Below are 22,597 nucleotides of genomic sequence, written 5' to 3'. Positions count from 1 at the left end.
AAAATGAGTCCACGTGTTTGAGCATTTTGGGGGATTTAAGTTTTTGGCTAATGTGCTGCACTATGAATGCTTGCACTCACAGGATGATCTGCTGGGCACATGCTGAGCGAAGTTTCACTTGGCTACCAAGCAGTAAGGAAGAGAGGACAAACTCCAGTAGAGTTTTTGAAGTCAAATAGCTTTAAGGCTGCATTTTGATGCAAACTCTGAACTGGGATGCTGTGACACCATCTCTGAAGGGAGCTGTCCTGCTTGCCCCCTGCTACCCCCTTTGGTGCCTGAAGTCAGCCGCTCATGGTGGCCAGGGACGGAACTGGCTTGGGAAAACGGTGTGCCTTGAAAAGAATCCCTTTGTTGTTTACTGGAGTACTTTGCAGGCAGATCACTTCACTCATCTGGTCCCCTGGAAGGGTTCAGAAATGTTTGTCCTGGCACACAGGCAGCAGGGGAGGTGGGGGAGACAGGATTGTTGCTCCCCACACACACGGCCAGTTTAACATACTTGGACTGGAGTCCAAATAAAAACCCAAACTGCATCCTGGGCACAAATGAGAACTCGGGATTGGGTTTCTGCACTTCTCCCTTCCTGCCCTGCTTGGCTCCCAGCTTTGCAAACCGCTGGCCTTTGCCATTGAAGTGGCTGCACAGATTCCCCTGCTCTGCCGAGCTCTGGGAACGCCAGGGCACACCAACCCTAACTGGGTCAGAGACTTTCTTTGTCCAAGTGAGCTGAGCTGCTGGGAAACCTCGCAGAGCCATGAAGCAGCTCAGCTCACACATGCAGTGGGGGGGAACGGGGTGAGGAGGGGGAGTGGATGAAGTGGGGCTGAGCTTCCGGCACACTTGACTCCCTGCCAGCATAAGCCTCCTTCCAGGGCTTACGGGCATGGCACAAGCCCGAGCAAAGCCCCAGCTGCTCCCACGGCTGCCAGGGCTAAGCACCCTGCAATCAGAGCAGTGCCACCGAGCCCCACATCTGTCACTCTGATCTCTGTGCTTGGGAAGTGGGGGGAGAGTGAACCAGAGACAAGTGAGCCTATTAGCATTTATTATTTGTATTATTATAGCACCTCAGTGCCTAGTTGTGGACTAGAATCTCATCCTATTAGCACTGTGAAAACCCAGAGCCAAACTACTGTAGTCCCTGCCCCAGAGGGCTTACAATCTCCTTTTCCAAACAGGAGTACAAAGAAATGCAGGGGGTAAAAGGGAGCAGTGACAAAATGTTGATCACTGTGACAGAAAGTGTTGATTTTCTGCTAAGAACCATCAGCTTTTAAATGCTTAGTTAGATTTAGATATTCCTCACACAGTCAATATTTTGTATTTCTCGTAAAAAAAACCCAACAAAAACCCAAGAAATCACACAGAACTTCATGTTATATTCAGTGAAAAACATTTTTCATTACAAGAAACACATACAAGGTTATTTTTAAAAAATATTTCGTTTGTATCTTCTAAGCAGATATTTGAACGTTTAAAAAGTCTACACATGCAGTGTACAAAAAAGTTAGATTTTTAACCAACTCTTGGCTTATTCCTTTATTCAATTTTCACTCTTGCAAAACAGAGATACCTTTTAATTAAATTTTTGATGAAAAAATAGAGGTGATTTAATATCAACTGCTTTTCTCAACACACTTGTGTTTTCCCTGTGCTCATGATTTAAAACACACAATCTAAATAGAAGTTCTTGGCTAGATACAGGTATAGAGAAAAACTGTGTATTTAGGAAATCTATGTAACTGATTTTACAGGCTCTTCTGATCAATAAGTGTGATTACAACATTGTGCAAGAAGGGCATGTGACTTACAACTTTTTACAAGCATATCTTATGTGCATATTTTTAATAACTTGTCTGTAAGGGGCCAAATCCTGTTGTTCTGCTTGAAGTTTCTCTAAAATCAACAGCTCTTTGACACTGTGCTCTATTCTGCTGGCTTCCTACTGCTGTGTGACATAGTTAATACTGTGAATAACTCAGCTTGAGTTCAGTATTCCTGGTTTTAACTCTAAGTACTCTATGGTAGTAATTGTTTGCAGGTTTGAGTATCTTACAGAGGCCTACAGGATAGTAGGATTTATGCCCATGCAGAGGGACGAAGGGAAACAAAACCAGCTGGGCAGTTTGTAAAACAATTAAACATTTTCCATGGTCAGCTCTGCTATTTGCCATTTGGGTAACCCCGACTGGAATCACCTAAGTCACCTAAAAAAACCCCCCATTACCTGAAAAGGGCTTCCAATATTAGCTTTCTTCTCTCTGTGCATCCTCTAAGTTGCTGTAAACATCCAGGATATCCATATATATACACATACACCCCTGGGGGTGTGTGTATACATGCATGGACACATAGAGGTGTATATATACACATATATACACACACACAGACACACAGACTTGTACATATATGGATACAGAGCTATGATATTGTTAGGAAACAACAATGCCATTTTTATTGCATTCTTAAGTATCGTGGAACAAGGGTATTATTATAGGCACACATCTCAACTACTCCTCCTTTACTACAGTCCTAAAGCTCATTTACCTGAGATCTGCATCTGTAAAAATAAAGTTCCATTTTTTAGCTGCGTGTTACAAAAGACTAAATATCAGCCCCACAGATATGAAATTACAACTTAATTTTGAGACTAATTTGCTACAAGTAAAATACTCTATCTTATAAAAAAGATACTGCTGAAAGAGATACATATTAAAAAACAAACACGATTCTTAGAGGTCTAAAAATCTCCCTATGCCTTCCCACATGGTAATAAATTTATAAAAAATATTTGACACAGAAAATCTCCACAGAAATCATCCTGCTGAAATCACGTACCCTTCCAAGACACCCATCTTGCAATCATTACATGGTTCAGGAGGGCAAGCTCCCCCCAGTGAGGATTTAATTCTCGTCGTCCCGTCGGTAGTGAATAGTTTGTATTTCCTGAGCTATGAACATGGCCATCTCTCTCGTGCCTGCAGCAATCACTCGGCAGGACATAAGATCCAGAGGTCCCCCTGAGGGCAAGAGGATTAACCAGAAGTGTCTTAAATATAAGCCATGCTGTAATTAGATAGGGTCAGAAACACAGAAAAAACTTCATACGCTCCTTTTGGGGTGGGAAGGACAACCTAATTCAACAACTCCTACATGGAAACCTCCAGCAAGAAATTATTTAATAAGATTCTAGATCCAGAGCCAAAGTATGCAAGAGGAGCAGTGAATGCCTAGATCTGTTAAGTAGCCAACAATAAGTGCAATATTCTCCTCTTCTAGAAACGGGACAGAAATTAATTATACCCTTCTTAATCCACCAGATCTTTCCACAGTATCCAGGTACTGGTCATCAGTAAACCATTACTCTGGGATGTGTAACATCTAAATAAATTAAGTAATAATCTGGAGACTGTGCTGCCCTTTACTCCCTCTGAGCAGTTTCTAGTCATGTATGTCCAGACTGGTACCTGAGAGTCCTCCTTTCTTGGGAAGATGTCTCTGTTGAAATCCAACTGGAACCTGAGTGTACCTGCCAATCTCGTGGGCTGGTTCCTTACTGTAAATATGAGGCTTTAAGGGAATTTACTCCAAGTCATGGAAATACAGTTTGACTCAGAAGACCTTTGATGTGATGAAACCCCATGCTGGAATTACATCAGTGTGTTCAGAATAACCAGGTTTAGCCTAGTGAAGAGTACAGACCTTTCTACAGGATATTGCTGGAGATGAGGGAGAGCCACAGAGGCGGCACTGGACTGAGGTGACACAAGCTGCCTGGAGGCAGCCACTCACACAGTCCCCCAACAGTCAATGGAAAAGCAAGGGCATTTTGCTCACCTGAAGTGTCTATCACAGTGCCACCTGCCTCTCTGATGATGACAGTGGCTGCTGCCAGGTCCCAGCAGTGCAACCCGAACTGGTAATAGGCGTCTGCAGCGCCGGACGCCAAGTGGCAAAGGGCCAGCGTCGAGCTCCCAATGACACGGACCCTACACCCCACAGCAACATAAAGAAGAAAATGCTTTTAACTTCAACCTATGCGTACAACACATTTGTTTAAGTCTTTTTATTTTTATTTATTTTTATTACTTTTTAAATGACTTTTTGGTCACAATGTGAGACATATGCTGTAAAACATCTTACCCATGTGCTTGGGCCTTGAGCAATCTCTCAATGTTACCAAGGAACAATTTCAAAGTTGCAGGGTCACGTTTTGGACCAATTTCTGTTAAAATTAAGGCCTTCGAGATATCTGCAATGGTAGAGAGATGTTTCCATTAATTCAACATCCTCCCGGTAGGCTCCATAAATTTGTTTTTAAATTAAACACTAATGGACTTTTCCCTCAGAATAATTTTCATGTCCCTTTTTCTACCCCAAACTTTTTCATAAAGTGACAACTTTGCATAGAAATTCAAGCAAGACCAGGTTTATCCTATCAAATGGTCTGTTCTAAACACACTTAAAAAAAAAAAACCAAACATAACAGGAGGACTAAAACCAAGAATGCATTCTTACATTCTTTCCCTTTCCACACATTGTTTTATTTCATTGACCAGTCACCTTTTGGTAAATTCACTAATATTAGCAGTCAACAAAAAATAATCTAATAATCTAGTAACTGCTAATGATGTTAATCTATTCCTATTTGAAAACAGGATGGTCCTTGAATAGGGAATTTTAATGTAATTTGTTAATCAACTATAAACATTTGGGAACCAGTAAGAGGAAAGAAAAGTTTCTCCCTAAATCACCAGTCACCTAGTAATCGCTCATTCTGGCATTTCAAAGACTGAAGACACCTTATGATTGAACCCCTCCCCTTATGACAAATTAAAGCAGTATTTTTAATCATAATAATCTGTGAATGTTCTATTTGTCCTGTGTTCAGCAAAGGCAATGCTGTCCTAGAGCAGATGGAGATACCAGCCTTGTGTACAGTCAAAGGAGAGACTCACAGTGGCTTGAAAGGTGTTGAAGCAGTCCTCATGTGAGATCTGAATACTGCCAGGCTATAACAAGCGTGTGCCAGTGTAGGTGGAGATGCTTGATCAAATGCCAAGTGTCCCTGCTCCTGCTGTGCCAGCTGAACTCAGAGGCATTAAAGGGATGACAAAACTCAAAGGTTTAGTGGTTGAGAACTCACTGACTGGGCTGTACCCAGTGCCAGGTGTCACCTCCCACCCTGGGCTAAAGGTGAGGCATTCATTCAAGTAGGCAACCTCTACCTGTTTCTTACAGCTACCTGCACAAGCTGAAAGTTCTCTGCACAAGGAGAAAGGAGGTTCTCAAAAGCAAATTAGGCTGGAGTGAGGCACCATTTAATTAAGCAGGCTACCAAAGAATTTAGTATTGCAGATGAACCTTATGGATTCAAGCAATGTGGGTAAAGTGGTTGGGGAGTAACAGGTATGTAATTAGATTACAAGTTACAGGGCGTCACAAATAATAACTGTAGGAACGTAGATTCAACTGCTGCTTCGTAAATTACTGCATTAAACCAGAAAAACACCGATTCGGGCATGCTGTAGGCTATTTGTTGTTTAGCCACTGCCAGAAGTTCTAGATGGTGAAAGCAATCTGCCTTATTTTGCATAACAGATCCATTTATAATCAGAGAACATTTAATGCCCATCTCATTGCTGAAATGCATCAAGCATTCACACCACACCCGTTATGGTTAGGTTGTGACTGAGACAGTTATTCTTTTGAGTTATTAAAAATATTTCTAAGGCATAGACAGATCTCTTCAATTTTCCTCAAGGCCACAGCTGGAAATTGGATGAACAGACTAAGACAACTAAGAGGGAGGTCTCTGCTTAGAAAAGGGAGCTGACTGATCACAAGACACTATGACATTTCAGGAATTCAGGATATGAGATAAAATGTACTGACTATTCCTTATTCTGATAAAGGCAAAAAAGTACAAAGGCAGGCTTGGTAGAAAAGATTTAACAGTGACATGGATAAATTTATAAGGAAAAGATCAGTTCTGTTGACCACAGAAGATTAAAAAAAGAAAATACATTTACAGTATTAGCATATAAGGCCTGACATGAATCTAAGCATAAGAAGAAAGTATCACTCAAGATAACAGGGAAGATGGACCCTTCATTTAGGTGTACCATAACTATGTGGACTCCCATACCAAACCTCTACAAAATTGGGTGCTGACAAAGAACAGTGTTTGCCTGGGCTGTGATTTCAGATGATTAAATCTGAACAATGAATGTATAAGTGTAGATCAACATCATACAACAATCACATTTCCTGAAAACAAATGGCAGTGAGCGACATGACAGCTTAGATCTCAAACACGTCATGGCCACGTCAGTTCCAGTGGCAGGTCGAGGGAAACACAAGTCTCTCTTCCAGGGTTGGTTTATTTCACTGAAGCCACAGCCCTTACAGAGCAATTGTGATTTAAAACACTTATAACATCAGTAGAAGTGAGATTAAAGCAGATCCAGCTTCACTGGTGAAAATTTCCCACCACAAAATGATGCATCTCAAAACAAAAGAAAATTTCAAAGCATTTGGAAGGGCGGAAGGTTTACTTCCCTTGCTATGTTCTACACACCCACATGGACTGGGTGTCTAGAGAAAGGAAGACAGAAGTGACATGTGCCAAAATTGTCCATTGCTCAGCTGGAAACCAGAACTCTGACTGCAAAAGCATGTGAGGCCATTGCCACAGTTGTTCATGCAGCCCAACTGGGAGCACACCTAGGTCTCCCTAATGGTCTCTGCCAGTATGGGCTTTTTTTTTTTGAATTTGAGATATTTGAGAACTGATAAAAATGTGATGTATAATCAATGATTAAAATCTTAGGGATTTAAGATTTACAATGACTTTACAATCTTTCTCTCCAAATATGCAGACATCAGATCACTCACTATTAACTTAGATGAATAGCCAAACTTCCCAAATTTCAGGTGAAATTTTGATTTCAAAATCTAAAGAATTCTAAAGATTTCTAATTTTCTAATTTCTAATCTAAAGAAGAATCTAATTTCAGAATCTAAAGAAATCTGTATGCCAAATGGATTGAATTTACTGTGTTTTGAGCTCATTAAATCTCTCTTTGGGGTGAAGTTTTTACCATCTCGTGTGTACAGTGGTGTGCATTTCTGGCACATGTCTGCTTCCACTTACACTATGCTCTCCTCTGCATTTTGATTAACTAACAGAAAACTTCTCTAAAGAATACCAAATGATTGTTTTCTATAATCATTAGGTAAACAGACAGATCTATGACTTGGTTTACTGATAAAAGAATCCCATTGAAGTGCTGGCAAAATGTTGCTGGCTATTTGTACATTGAAACGTACCTCACACACCAGAGCAAGCTGTTAAAGAGCCCCTAATGAAGCATGCACCCTTTAATTCACTGTTAGCACATTTGCCTACAGACATCATACACTCTGTGACATAAAAGTTCATCAGAAAAGAAGTGAGTAGCAGCCACAGTGGTACTCTGAATTCAATTCACCATTCCCATTGCATCTTGCTTATAGAAAGTTATGCCAGTGCTCAGCTGGAATGAAACTGGTGAATCTACACATTCTTCCTTATTTTAAACAACAGTTGTGAAGCAAAATTATTTGGGATTATTTAAATAGTTCATATTCAGATGTACATTTTAAAAAGAAAAGGAGGAAAGTGATTTTTCAGAAAAAAACAAACACAAAACAACAAAATTATCATGCAGGCGAAACACTTTCCATCAGGATAATGATGTTCATTATCCTAATGATGATTTGCAACAACTCTGAAACAAAATTAATATATTCCTTTTAGAGTTCTAACAAAATCTAGACCAACCTGTCTCTTTTGATACCTGAAGCCTTTTGTCATTACAAAATGCCCCTTGACCTCTTCTACCAGTGTATAATCGTTCTTCAGTGCAGTGGTAAATTACACCAAATTCAAGCTTTAAGATTTTGAAAAGGAAAGAAATGAATGCAACTCAAATTACTCATCATAAATATAAACAACTACTAATGGCAAAAAGATCAGCAATATTTTAATTGGTACACATAATAAAGATTACACTGATGCTAAAAAACTGGAATAAATTTACTATTACTGTGATATTGAGATATAGGTCATATAAAATTCAGTTTATAGAGAGAAGTTAATGCAATGTGTTCCTGATCCTGTAAATTCTTATTCGCAGTTTGTTTCTGTTCACATTAGAATGGATTCAACACTGAGTTGTTTTCAAATGCAATTGAAAGGTTTTTACTGAAAATATGCAAGGCCTCTGAGACAAGACTCTGAATGCTTTGCTTTCACTGGTGAGCAGTTACTCCTTGAAGCAACCCCATTGACCTTGGCTGGACCACAGAGATTTGCAGCCCCAGGATCAGTCAGCCATCCAAACTCAGGAGTGCTGGCACACTCTTTATTGACAGTGGACGCTTTTGTAGGCACCTCAGCTCTCGTGGTGCATTGAATTTGCCTGCCTTTTCAATCACAGCAGTACACTCCAGTCACTTCTTCAAGTCTTTCTCTGCAAAATCCTTTTGTGAGGATCTCTTGAAGTCACAGGACTCCAAGAGAGGGAGTTTGGACAGAAATACCCTCAATGAAAGCTTAAGAATGTGCAACACTGGAAATTTTGTGGGAGATTCTGTTTACCAATGAAAAGGGGGTCAGAATTAGACCCTTGGTATTTAAAATTTCTATTACTTTAGTAGTCTTCACCAAAAGACTTTAAAGCACTTTACAAACTTCAAGGGTCAGCTCTGAAAATTGCTTCTAGATCAGTAATATTAACATTATTTAATTTAGGGCTAGACAAAAATTAAGTGACTTGCCCGAGGTGTCAGAATTTGGCCACAAGGTCAACTAAATTTAACATCTCAGATGTTCTAGACTTCAAATCTTTTCCTGCTGCACTCAGGGTTCATCTGGGACAATTCAAAGGGAATAGACTGTCCTGGCTCCCTACCCTGAGGTCCCTTCTAAACCAAGGGGTTATTTTTCAGGAACGCACTATTAAAAGACACTTTCCCTAAAGACATCTGCAGGAATTTCTTCAAGGCTTATAATCAGGCCAGTTCCCTTGTGTGTACTTTGGCTCCTTTTCAGTTCGCTCTTTTTTCTGCTTATCCTATTTGTTTGACTGGGGGAGATTTAACATCATTCTTTACTTTTGTTTCAGCTTTGTTTAGTTTACATAACCCAAAATATGCAGCATCAAAATCATGATGGTGTTCTAGAAAACATAAATATTAGAGAAAGCTGTCTGGTAATAAAATGTAATGTTCAAAAGGACCTTTGGCAATGAATAAATTTCAGAAAAGCATGGAAGTGTTTCTCTTCAGTTTCCATGTTTGAAAAGTCTAACCAGAGAAGAACACAACATTATTCTGTTTAATTCAGTAGGAGGTACTAGCGCATCTGAAAACTTGGTTGTTACTGCACAGAATTCTTGCTGACTTTGCTTAAAGCTGTACATATATTTAAGATTGTGGAATTAGACCGAAAGAGGCACATGCATTGGCAATTTGAGTAACTAATTATTTCACAGATACATTTCAAATTGTAAACCAGCAACATCTGGAGAAAAGGCACTAGTACAAATGAGTATAGCTAGGAAACTCAAACTGGCACATTGGAAGGCTAGGTACCTTCCCACCCTCACCACAATCAAGCTCTCATGTGGTAAATATAGCTATTTTACTACGTTAAGAAAAATACAAGTGCAGCTTGAATGAACTAGGCCCATAATTTTGCACTCTTCATAAAATCAGTTCTACATTGACTCATAGCAGGAGTTCGCTTTCCCAGATACTGCTAGCAGGAAAGAGGCAATAATAATAACACAGGAACACTGGGATATATGTTTAAATTATGAAGAGGCAGTACCAAATTGAACTTATTATGGCTTTGTCTAACTAAACCTTGCTCACACCAGTACTTCCTTTTTCTCCAAATACATCTCATAATACTTAAAATAATTCACAGAATTCTCTTTTAATTGCCAGTTTGCATAAGCAAGTTTTGCAGGACTATGATTTTAGATGAGTAGAATATGATCAGATGGATTTTAAAAGCATAGGAAAACCTGAGTAGTTACTGGGGTTTTTTTAAAGTCTTTTTTTAAATTATTATTTAAAGTTCCCACATGGCTTTGAGACTTCTAGCCAACTCTCACGTGCCCATCTTAAAGAACATACTTCATACCTCTTTGTTAACAGCAAATCCAATGCTCACTGCCACTGTTGGAAATCTGTGAAAAATAAGAAATGAAGTAGGACTGATGAAAAATATCTCAACTTACTCCTTATCAACACCCTTGGGCAACAAAAACCCACATGGAACTCTGTGAGTTTCCTTGTCAAAATGCACTTGACATGATACTCTTTCTCCTTTGTCAGCCTCTTTAACTTTGTCAATTCCTTTTAAAATGTAAGTTAATATTGGAGAAGGCAAGATATAAACTCATGAAGACATCACAATTTTTATACTGAATATATAGTATGTTTTAGGGATGGCTTTGCTTTAGTGTAATTGAATTATCCAGTGTAAACCCACTAATGTTATAACAAGACATTGCTTTTAAGAGCACATGTTGTTCAAGCTATGCATCTGAGATAACAATTAAGTAGCATGGAGATACCTTGCTGCTGACACCAACACAAAAAGAAACCAGTTCCTCTATGCTCTCCTTTTTCAAAGTGATGATCATGTATTTAATTCGGTCCTTTTGACTACTGTATAAATATTACATTTCAAACAATGAAATAAATTCATTTCTTAAAAAGACATTCCGAAAAGCACTTTGAAAGTACAGAAAATACTGCTAGAAAGAGGAAATTTCACTTAATTGCACAAAACATCACTATGTGACACCCCCCATCTCCCCTGGATCTCTATGTAACCAGAACAAAAGTCAAGGAAATGATTTTTTTTTTTAAAGGAAAGTTGTAGTTATTTCAAGCTGTTAAGTATAAGGCAGGGCTTCTAAGTCGAAATATTTTGAATAGCCATTAGTTTGCAACTCCTAACACTCGAATGGTGAATGAAAAGTCTTAATTGCCGCAGCCCCGAGCCCTAGATTTGGTTTTGCGGAGGTACTTTAGAAATGGAACACCGCGATCTCTGTACAGCTCCGTTTCCAGCGCCGCTCTACGCACAGGCAGCGGCTGCGCTCCCCAGGAAGAAAGCAGCGCTGTGTCCGAAGGGGAGCCCGCAGCACTCCTAGCAGGGATGTGGGAAAGCCGCAGGAGGCGGCGGGCCAAGCGCCCTGAGAGCCCGGCCTTGTTCCCGCGGCGCCGCTACCGTGCCGCCGCCGGGAGGGAGCCGAGGGCGGCCGGGGGCTGGGAGCCGCCAGGCGGCTCAGCCCCGACACCGGCACAAACACAGCCCCCGCACACACGCCACGCCACGTGCCCAGATAAAAGGATGATGGCTCCTGCCTGTGAGCCAAAGGAACAAAGCCACCAGGGAAAAGCACCTTCAGGAGGAAGGGAGGCCCTGCGAGAAGCTACATTTTGGGTTTTGATGTGTCTCGCGGGCCGCTGGCCGTTTACCTGTGCACAAAGTTGCACGTTCCATCAACAGGGTCAATAATCCAGGTGGGACTGTCGGTGAGGACACATTTTGAACCTGCGGCAGTGGATTCTTCTGCAATAAACCTGTATTTGGTGCGAGGGTGAAACAAGGATCCCACAACATTAGCTTAGATACGTGACTTGGAAAGCACAACCTCATCATCCTGGTTTTTAAGAGAGAACTTCTCCTTCTCTCCATAAAACATTCTTGCACGAATGTTAGCACATATACTGCTTTTTAAATTTAGGAATTGGTAACTTTCATAGAGACTTTGAGGGAGAGTTCTCAAATCTACAGCATCACACTATTTTACATAGCAAGAAAAGAACTCTATTTATGTACACTTCCCCAATATACCATTCGGGAAGCCATGAAAATGAATGCAGAAATGGATCTGAACTGGCATCCCAGGAACTCAAGTAGAAAATTATTTTATGCAGAATATAATTTTATGGGTTAAGTCTGTCTCTTGCAGTAAGTAATATAAACTGCAAACTGTACCTGCTTCTCTTCTGCAGTCAAATTCAGTCAGAATGAAAAGATACACTCTTAGAAAATCCACAATCTTGCTCCTATTCATATTTTTACAGTAATCCGACTCAGGAAATTAAAAGGTTTACAAAGCTGGACTTTCTTTTTCCCATGATCCAGAAAAAAAAAATCAACAAATTATTTTTTGTTTGTTTGTTGTTTGGATGCACAAGGCACAAAATGAAATCTGAGATCATCTTCTCTTCTGTTGTTCTGTCCCAGTTTCTTTTAATAGTTTTTTTTTTCTCCCTTTTTTCCCTGGGAAACGAACATCCAGTTCTGGCACATTTCCTGTCGACCTTAATTATCCCTGCTTTCCCATAAACTGCCCAAGGTCTCTTTCTGTAAGACATGTGCAGGTGCTACTCTCACAGATTTTCATAAAGCCCTATATGTACAGAAGGAGTAGAGTCCAACTGCTACTACTGAATCTTGCTGGTGGTTTCACATTTGAACAGCTGGTAGTGGTATTCAGAGTTTCTGCAAATGCTTGAAGACAAAAAAAGCTTCTCTCAAAGACACAAAGAGGAAAAGAAAAAAAAAAGATTAAGAGAAAATGTCTTCTGCAAAAGAGTCCTTCCCTAGGACTAGAGTAGCAGCTATTTTATTTGGTGTCTTCAACCTGTACCTCAGGATTCCAGACACCACTTGAAGCCATGAGTTTAAAATGGTCTGCAGACAGCACAGGAGGAAACTTCTTGAATTTTCCAAATGCTACTCTGCCTCGACCTAAGTAGAAACAGACTATTTTGATGGAATTATAGACTCCCAGCTGGTACAAAGAAGGAATTAGGAAGAGTTTGTTACTATTTTCATCTCCATCAAAGGAAGCAGCTGAAGGACAAAGTGCTAGTGCACAACTGAGAAATGATAAAGACTTGAACAAGTGTTTGAAACTCTCAGTTTAACATAACACTTTGCAGGCTCCTTGCTCTAAATATTCCATTATTTTGTCTTGTTGGTTCTGTTTCACTTGATTTTTGGTTTCACAAATCCTATAATCAGCATCCAAACCCAACCATACCTTGTCTGTCCTTCTGGATGCAGAGGAGGTTCATCTTCTTGTAGGTGGAGAACCTTACCTCCCACCTCAGATTATCCATATTCCACATAAATTATACCTCTGCATCAACCCTCTGCCAGGACTCCCAGCTGGAGCTTGAACTATAGCTGCTGTCTTGCCAGTCAAAGAAAGGTGAAATGAGAACCTCAATAAAGACAGGAGTATTTCTGTGTAAGATGATTTGCCCTCAAGTATCTTGCCAGTCAAAGAAAGGTGAAATGAGAACCTCAATAAAGACAGGAGTATTTCTGTGTAAGATGATTTGCCCTCAAGTATCGTGAGCCAGTCCCTTGCCTTTCCCTCACAGTGGGCGTGTGATACTGTAGTCCCTGAGCTCAGAAATGCTAACCTGGAGCTGGGGCACAGCAGTGCCACTGATAAATCTTCATACTCAAGAGCAATTTTTCCAAAATGGATGTAGAACAAATTAGGTGCACATTTTATGAAATCTGGGCTAATGAGTAAACCCCTGCCCCACCCCCTGCCCTTGCTGCTATACAATACTGGGAAAGGTGAGAGTCCTGCAAGGTCATCTCAGATGTCTTGCTCTGCATCCTGTAAAAACCTGTAAACTAAGAAGAACACTCAGTGTGAAGTACTGGAGTAAATTCTAGGAACAGCTTGAGAAGTGGGAGAAGTAACCACCTCATTAAAATAGTTAATTTGCCAGCCTGCCAGCTCTGCCGACCTCTATTCAAATCTGGATTACAGTTTACTCTGACTGAAAATGAGTCTAGTAATTTTAGCCAAGCCTTAGACTACATCTGTTCATGCCATGGTGCCACTCAGAAATTCATTACAGGAACAGCAGAGAAGCTGTGACATACCATAATCTGCAGCAGGAATGATATCCAGTTGAGTGCAGGAGACTCAGTCTGAGGCTGTCCCTCATTTATCCCCAGGTGGGGATCCAAGAACAGAATGATGGGAAGCTAGAGTTGGACGTTACCCTCCTAAACTCCTGTGTCCTGATTTTAATGTCTACAGAATTAGGGCCACAAGGAACACAAAAGATGAGAGCTTGTGTAATAATAGCAAGGCTAAATGTTGGTATAGCCTTTTGCAACCAGTAGCCCCTGTTTGTCTGGCTGTGCCTACACACAACTCTTGGATCTACCTGAAAAAATATCCTTTAGAAAAGACTCACTGGGGGCATATCAGTGTACTAAAAAGTGAGCAAAGATTAAAACTTAAGTGAAGTGTGAATGAAGATGATACATACCACTTAACCAAGAAGAGAGAAGAAAAAAGAAACATGGGACAGAATTACTTTTTGAACGGATTTTCCTAGCATTTCTCTTTATTTTTGAGTACATTTCCAGTATCTTAAGACTCATAAGTGCCTCAGTGCAAATGGCAGATTCTAATAAGATCCCTTTTAATTTTTCTAACACCTGAAGTCCATTTTTGATTCAGAGGACATAAGAATCAAGATGATTTAGAATAAAAAGAAATAAGAGAAATCTTCAGTGCTGCTTTCAACAGCCAGGTTAGGAGAAAGACCGAATACAATATAAATAATCTTTTAATATTTTCATTGTACTTTAATTTAACCCCTGACTGTTACTGTAGACTCCTCATTGCACATGTTTTAATCTAGTCTAGTTAAATTTAGTTTTGGTCTATTGTTTAATCTAAATGCATTAATTATCTGAACGAATTCTAAGCAAACCCAACAACCACTATCAACAAAACAAAATTGTCTTGAAGAAATGGCAGTTCTTTCATTTACTTAAAAAAAGTCAGAAGTCAACTATACGGAGTTGATAAAATCTGGGATTTTTCAGTTCCTAGGCCTGTGTTGACCTTACAACTTTTGTTCCCATTCTGAGTAACTTGAGTGTGTCTGGTGATTCGCATTTTATGGGAAATGTGTAGGTTTCATGTTCTCTGCCAGACTGCTCAAGGAAAAAAAAAAAACTAACATAAGAGTGGAGATGAGAGAAGAGCACAGCCAGCAATAGTAGAAGGAATATTACACAAATAATAGGCTTGTAAAGCCTAGCACTCTCTTGAGAATTGCGGCCAAGAACCACACATTATGCTGCACAGTACTGCTTCAATACGCCATCACATACAGCATGTATTTAGAAAGCCATATTTAGTATAAAATATGCTTTCTGCTCCTTCTTATGGTGTTGGTTTTTTTTGCCCAGCAGCATCGTGGACAATCAGATTAGTAGCTGAGCCCTTCAGATTTTCCTCTTTGTTAATTTCTGCACAGTGCTAGAATGCAAGGCTCATCCCCATGAGAGATGCCCACAGCTAGAAAGGAGGCAGACACTATTTAAGGGATACACAGGCCTTGCACTGGCTCTGCAGGAAAATGAATTTTATCCACTGAAATCAAATGTAGAAATCAAATGTAGAAATCAATGGCAGTCCCTGCATCAAACCAAAGCTGGCAACTAATACAAACCCTCTCTCTAATCTGTGCATGAGCTGAGTTGTTATTTTCTAGTTGACCACAATAATTCAAGATGAATCAACAACCTGATCTACTTTTAAAACCTTGGGTTTGCACCCCATGTAGTAATTTATAGCCTGTTTATGAGTAGGCATCAAATAATGGTGATGATGACAAACAGCCCTGCTTCTCACTGATCTTCTCACTACAGAGCACAAGGTAAATGTCATTAAATCCACTTTTATTTTGCTGATCTGGCAAATGCATATGTGTGATGGCACCAGGAAAGGTCTGCAGGGTGGGGCCTTTGCTAGCATATATTTATGCTATATTTTTATAGATAGCCTTAACATAAATCTTATACAGTAGGCAACAGACCAGTATTCTGAACATCATGGAGATCCACATGAAACCTTCATCCATGATGTCCCTACAGGGGAAACATTGCTGTTAAATACATATATCAAGAAACATAGAAAATACAAAGTATGCTAAGTATAAGGAAATGGTATTTTTTTTAAAAATAGGAGTCCTATGAAAGTGTCCAACAGCAATAAGGTAATACATAAGAAAGATACAGAGACATAAGAACGACACACAGACTTTTAAAGTTCCCTTTAAATACCAGTCAGATATGCAGCATGTAAAGGACAAGAAAAAGTCATTGACAGTTTCTATAGGCACTCACCTGTGGGAGGGAAACTTCTCTTTCAGAACAGAAATAATTAAATTTTCCACAAAATGATCCGTTTCTGTCACGAGATCTGCTGCAGATGTCTTTGTGGACACTTGTTTTTCCTCTGTTAGAGCTTTCCTAATAATCTGAAACAGAAGTTCATAAATCAGATTTGTTGGGCATTCAGCCTGAGCATACTAAAATAATATCTTTGCTGAAAAAAATATAGCTAATCCTGAAAAACAGCTGTAGGCCTAATTCTACCAGAGGATGTTCTAATTTTTTTGACAAAAAAAATCCTTCTGAGGTAATGAGTATTCTTTGGGAACATGGCATTTTAAATCAATCTGCATAAACCTCTCTTGACAGTTCAGAAAAGGATTGATTAAGGGATGCAACTGAAGGAAAAAAAGGATGATGGCAGTCATAATGACTTAGAAAATTACCAAAAGTATGCACAAGACAAGAAAAAGCCTCAAATGTCAGGCATTTTTCAAGGAAAGCCCTTTTAAACCTTCTTCTTCTTTTTTTCTTTTCTTTTTTGTCTTTTTTGATTTACAGGGCAAATATCCCACTGCTCTCTTACTTGAAAAGATATGCAATAAGGCAAAAGTAACGGGTTTCCATTTTGCCAACAAAGACACATAGTTTTTTGGGGGGGTTTTGTGGGTTTTTGGAACTTTAAATGCTGACCGCCCTCTGGTTCCCAAATAATTGCCATATATTTAACAAGAACAAAAATTGAAGCTTTCCCTAGATATGAAACCAATGATTTAAACCTGGACTCTCTTCTGGAAATGTCTTTATCTGACTCTCCAGGGTATTACTGTTACAAACTCAAGTCCAAATGTACATATGGGAAAACACTTAATTAAAGCTTTTCCCCATTTTTCCCATTTTCTTTCTGGTGGTGTTTTTTGGTTTTTGTGTGGGTGGGGTTTTTTGTGGGTTTTTTTTTCCTTCCCCCCCCCCCCCCACTTCTTTATTAAAAAAATAAAGGGACAGGATGCAAAAGGAGATCGCTTATTTTTTAATCAGTGAAAATGATAAATTATTTGAAATTAAAAAAAGGAAAAATTAAGCACCACTTATTTGTTTAGAATTATGGTATTAAAACCCAGCAGCAACAACATCAATATTCCAAGTCCCATCTAAAATTTATATATTTCAATTGCTTAACTAAATTTCCATTGATCAAAGTATTTTAAAACCATTGAGAAATACTTGATGACCAAACAAAACAGTTCTGCTGCATTATGCATGGGAAAGGGAACCAGAAACTCCCAAATGTCATCTCAGCTCTTGTTTTTTTGTAGTATAAAATACTATATTAGAAGAGTGTGCTAATTGTTCTGACAAGTTATGGGTATGGCTGACTATTGCCTTAGTATAGAAGATATCTGGACTAATGTTTCTGCTTTGTGAGCTATAAAACATCAGTTGTGCCTATTTACTGAGCTTGTGAGGGTAAGTAGTACTTTTCAGTTTGAGGTCTTGCTAAAGTTCATTACTGTACATCAAAATATTAACCACACGTAATCTTTTTATTCCTCTCAATGCCCTGCGTGGTTGTCTTGAAGGATTTATGATAAAAGAATGAAAGTGTAACTCCAGAAAGGTCTTTGGGCTCCTCTTCAGCCCAAAGCAAAATTCCAAAACACTGTAACCACCCTCAGCTGTGTATTCTAAAAAAATTGCTATGCTGATACCTTTTATTTCATTTGCTCTTCCTTACTTCCCTATTATCTTTACTGCTTAGAACTTCACATAGTGAAATAGATGAGGAATGCCCTCCTTTTGACAAAGAAGATTTTAATTTCTTCTCAGCAATGCCATGCTCTTGACTTCTATTCAGTTTTAATGCACAGTAGACAGAGATTTTTGCAGCCATTTAAATCAGTGCCACTGCTCAGCAGGGTAGTGACATCCTACCTGAGCCTTGCTGGAAAAGAAAAAGCAGAGATGAAACCTCTCTCCTGTGGATGTGCTCGGCAATCAGTTGACTTCATTCCATGCTCTGGCATTTGATCTCACCGGTTTGAGTACAACCCTTTGCATGTCCCAGCTTCAAATTTAATACTTTTTCATTTCTGATCCTTTACCCAGTTGCTCACAACCATTTTTTACTTTAACCCAGTCTGGTGGCCAGCACGAGGCTCCAGCCACTTTGGAGGTGAGAAGTCATGATGCTGGGCTGAGGTCACCAGCCACAAATGGGCACCACAGCTGTGAAGGCTCACCCACAGCACGCAGGATGGACAGCTCTGATTCTGCCAGTTCTCTGCCACTTACAAAGGCCCTGACAAAAGGGACCCCTATGCATTTGCTCCAGCTTGTACAGGTGTGCAATCCAAGCCAGAGTAGCCCCATTACAAGGATCACATTTCCTGCATAATTCATGAGAAACTTATTCTTTGGAAAAATGATCAAACAGCTCAGAGCAGTGTAGAACTCAATTTCTGTTGAAAAATCCCAAAAAGTCACCTGCCTACAAAGGAATGTTAGAGCCAGCTGCCTCAGAAAACTTCTAGGGCATCACCCAACTGCTCTTCTTGCAGAAGCCTTACAATAAGGTTTGTGGCTACCTGCTGCAATTGTCTGGTCTTTCCAGATGGACACGGGGTTCCATAAAATCTCACTCTAGGTTAAAGGCAGCAGGCAAGCAGAAACCACAGGAACAACAGGATGATGAAATGGAAACAGCTGATTGCACCTTATCCCCACTGTACAATTAAACTGGCAATCAAGATGCTGTAATTCGGCTGTAAATGTATTTTACTAGATATTCCTGTACTAGGGCTTGTCCCTGGATTACAGAGTTTTTTCAGCAGTTTCTAAGCAATTGATTTTTGGGAGCATGGTTATTTAGAGCAGAGCCATTTAACACTCTTAGGCCACGCTGCCCCTCTAATGCAGATCTTATCCTAATACCCTGCTTGGGAGCATTTGGGGAGTTATGCAAAGCAAGGGGCATTTACATCATTACATGGAGACCACACCACAGAGCAAGACCCAGGCTGTCCCTGCTCCCTCCTTCATTTCCCATGGAGCAGGGGAAATGGAGACACTGGGGCTCAGTGCAGTCAATCCTGCACTCTTCCTTTTTTAAAGCCTTTGTGAAATTCATTCCAACAAAGCAGAGTGAAGAAGACAGAGGGCCAAGATGCCTTTTCCCCCAATACCTGCCAAGAGAGCCACCTAAAGTAGTGTGCTCATGTCAGATATTTCATTTCACCATGCTGCTTGCACTCACCACCTGTTTCTGGGAGATCCAAGATGGGTTTTCTTGCTTGCAATACTGTTCTGTAATATTTGCCCACTGATAAAATCAAACATCTAGATTAAAAGCATGAGTACCTGCAAATAATCCAGGAAATTCCAATCCGGTTTGCTAAAACATCTATCCATGATACATAGAAAATAGCCTAAAAATTTCCCTCGGGATCAAACATCAGGGAAAAAAATCTTGGCTTTTCAGAATACAGTGGAAACTTTGTCTTTTTTTTTTTTTTTTTTTTTTTTTTTTTTTTTAGCGGTATCCTGCTAGGTCTCTTATGCCTCATAAAATTATTTTCCAGAAAAACAAAAAGAAGGAAAAAAGAAAAAGAAAAAAGAAGTTTGGACTTCAGCATACTATGTCCTTGTGTCAATTTCTTACTCTTATTTTTACCTGGATGTATATTTACTCATTTTGGTGAAGCTTTTCCAATTCTGCAACTGGAGAGAACTGTGTAAATATTACTCAGTGCTCTTAGCAGCATCAAAGATGCACAGACTGGTCACGCCTGCTTTTCTTGAGCAAAAAGTCTGATCAAACCTATGGGTGTACTCTCATGATCAGAGAAAGCAGCTTACTCATAGAAAAAAAACAGAAGAGAAGTTTGAAAAAGTGCAGTTATGTGTGGCCTTATAGGGTGAATTATAAAGCAGGTCGATTACAGATGTTACAAAACCATGACCATTCTCGTTATGAAACAGCCATATATATATTAAATGAGAGTCTGCAATATTTCATAAAAGTATCAAGAAGTAAACAACAGGATGGGCAAGAGAAGCAATGATTTTAACCCAGTAATAGAGCTTACTCCAGCAATAACACTTTTGACACATATTCAAGCGTCACTTCTTTACTGGGCTTTTAAGTTTAGAAGAAACTATTCCAGAGTGTAGACGCCTATGTGCTCGAAAGAAGATATATTTTACCTGCAGTCATGAAACACAAGGCAATACAAATCAAGTAGTTGTGTAAGCCAAAAGGGGAGACCAGAAAACTGTATTACTGGTTAACTTTTCCTAGAAATCCAAAATCTGGAAGCGCATGTCTTTCTTCAGGCCAAGCCTCTTGTAGACACTTTCTAATGATTCCAACCCTTCCTAATCTGCCACAGTCCTGAGAAATGGAGCACCTTAAAAGAAAGGCTGAAGTGGCAAAGTTTCACACAGGGATGGAGACTGAAGTTGGATCTGGGAAGGCAGAGAGTGCAAGCAGATTTCTGGGGATGGAAGTGAAGGTGGAAAGGTCTGAGGGGTGGGAAGAGAAGCAGAAGAAAAAAGATGAACTTGACTAGTGGAATTGACTGCTTTTGGTGATCCAAATAACCCCCATTTTTATCAGTCAATTTTCAACAAAAATCCTGTCCTACCAGACACACATTACACTGCACTTTGTGTCCTTTGCTCTAGTTTCTTTTGGCAGCTGGTAGCAGATTGACACTTAAATAAAAGATAGAGCCATACCTGCAACTTTTCTTTCAGAAGTATCTCCAGTGCCTTTTGTAACAAGAAAGATTCCTCAGCATGACAAAGTAATTGGAAAAAAAACTACACGGTTTCCAAAGTCTTGCTTAAACAACATCCTTGGCTGGTTTGAATTTGGCCTGCCAAGAAATTAGTTATTCCTGCCATTTGCAGGGTAGCAAAGGCAAACTCCGATTTCAAATTCAAGGATTAGTTTTACAAAATGTTTACTTCTTCCAGGAAAAGGTGCTCAGCTGTGATTTTCTGAGCAAGTGAAATGATTGAGGAAGCTTAAAGCTGTCTTTACAAATTGGTATTCTGAGAAATAAGGTGTGGAGGCTTGAGCAAGTCATGAGTCTCTCTTGTGAAATGGCTGGCAGAATGACTGTGCCGGAGAAACTCCTGTTTTGAGAGTCTGTGGGAGCATGACCTGTCATCCTGATTTGGATTATCCATTTAGTCCCTGTATTATTAAAACAAGTCTCCTCTCCTCTGGCATTCTGTTCATCTGTGTAGTTGTTTTTTTACTAAGGAGAAAATACGTTTAATAACACACACTAAGGAAAAGTTATGGGTCTTAGACTCAAGATAGAAAAGGAGGCTTCTTAAATCACAGTGTAGAGGTACAACGTGCGTTTCAAAATCGAGCAGAATGGAAGCATGAGAGAAATATACATTGCTGAGGTTTGTGTTTTACCCAGTTTCTCAATCAATCAATCTGCTGATCCCACTTCTTGGCTCTGTTACACCTGGTGGAAGTTTTGCTGCTGCACAGAGTGGGGTCAGGACGTCTCCTGAGATGACTAATCTGCTGTGTCAAAACACGGATCTGAAATAAGCTACTACAGACCTTCACCACACAGCTATTTGTCCCTAGCAAGTGAATATCGGCCACCCTGAAGACTCTGCCAGATCTAACGACAGAAAACCTCCTTGACACGGTTATTTTTCTTCGCACAAGCTGCTGGAAAACAAACGCTGGCCCCGAAGGATGCAACCCTCAAGGGATGCGCACGAGGGATGGGCCCTCCCAGGGAAGGGCCCCTCCCCAGGGAAGGGCCCCCCGAGGGGACGCAGTCCCCGAGGGAAGTACCCCCAAGGGCTGCCCCCCCGCGCCCCCCGCCCCGGGCTGGGGCCTCGAGGGAAGTGGCCCCGCGGGATGGGGCCCCCCAGGATCTGGGGGCCCCCCAGGATCTGGGGTCCCCCAAGGTCTGGGGCCCCCGGGATGGGGCCCCGCCGCCGCCATCCCTCCTGCGGCCGAGGGCTCCTCCGGCGGCCCGGCTGAGCGGGTGCCGAGCCCCGCCGCCCTCCTCCCCCTCCCCAGCTCTGCGCACCAGCCGAGAGCCCGCACGGCCCTTGCTCAGACCGCGCCGGGAGAAGGCTCCTCCGGCCGCGGGGCAGCTCGGCCGGGGGGCAGCGGGCGGCGCGGCTCTCACCTGCCCGGCGCGGCGCGCCAGCTGCACCGCCACCTCCACGCACTCCTTCCAGGGGTCCCCGCCGCCGCCGCCCGCCGCCGCCACCCGCCCTTCCTCCTCCTCCTCCTCGCACGGCTTCATCGCGGCGGCCGCGCTGCCCGGAGCGGGGCCGGGGGGCGCGGGGGGCCCGGCTCCCCGC

At 40.9% G+C, this 22,597-nt stretch overlaps 1 protein-coding gene across 1 annotated transcript; it reads right to left on the bottom strand.

Annotated features, from left to right (window-relative positions):
• Window positions 1–1,038: 1,038 nt before the first annotated feature.
• IMPA2 (inositol monophosphatase 2) lies at window positions 1,039–22,539 on the bottom strand. Its single transcript, XM_066183736.1, has 8 exons — window positions 22,420–22,539; window positions 16,259–16,392; window positions 11,548–11,652; window positions 10,199–10,244; window positions 7,829–7,937; window positions 4,147–4,255; window positions 3,841–3,992; window positions 1,039–3,023 (listed from the first exon to the last, which is right to left on the bottom strand). The coding sequence occupies exons 1-8, from the start codon at window positions 22,537–22,539 to the stop codon at window positions 2,908–2,910; spliced, it is 891 nt and encodes a 296-aa protein (XP_066039833.1). The 3' UTR covers window positions 1,039–2,907.
• Window positions 22,540–22,597: the final 58 nt, after the last annotated feature.

The sequence above is a fragment of the Chamaea fasciata genome, unplaced genomic scaffold (assembly GCF_029207755.1).
Source record: "Chamaea fasciata isolate MVZ Bird 193981 ecotype frontalis unplaced genomic scaffold, bChaFas1.0.hap1 SCAF_1, whole genome shotgun sequence".
In the NCBI taxonomy this organism is placed as follows: domain Eukaryota; kingdom Metazoa; phylum Chordata; class Aves; order Passeriformes; family Sylviidae; genus Chamaea; species Chamaea fasciata.
The sequence above is the reverse complement of the archived record's forward strand: the minus strand, read 5'-3'. Positions and strand labels throughout refer to the sequence as shown.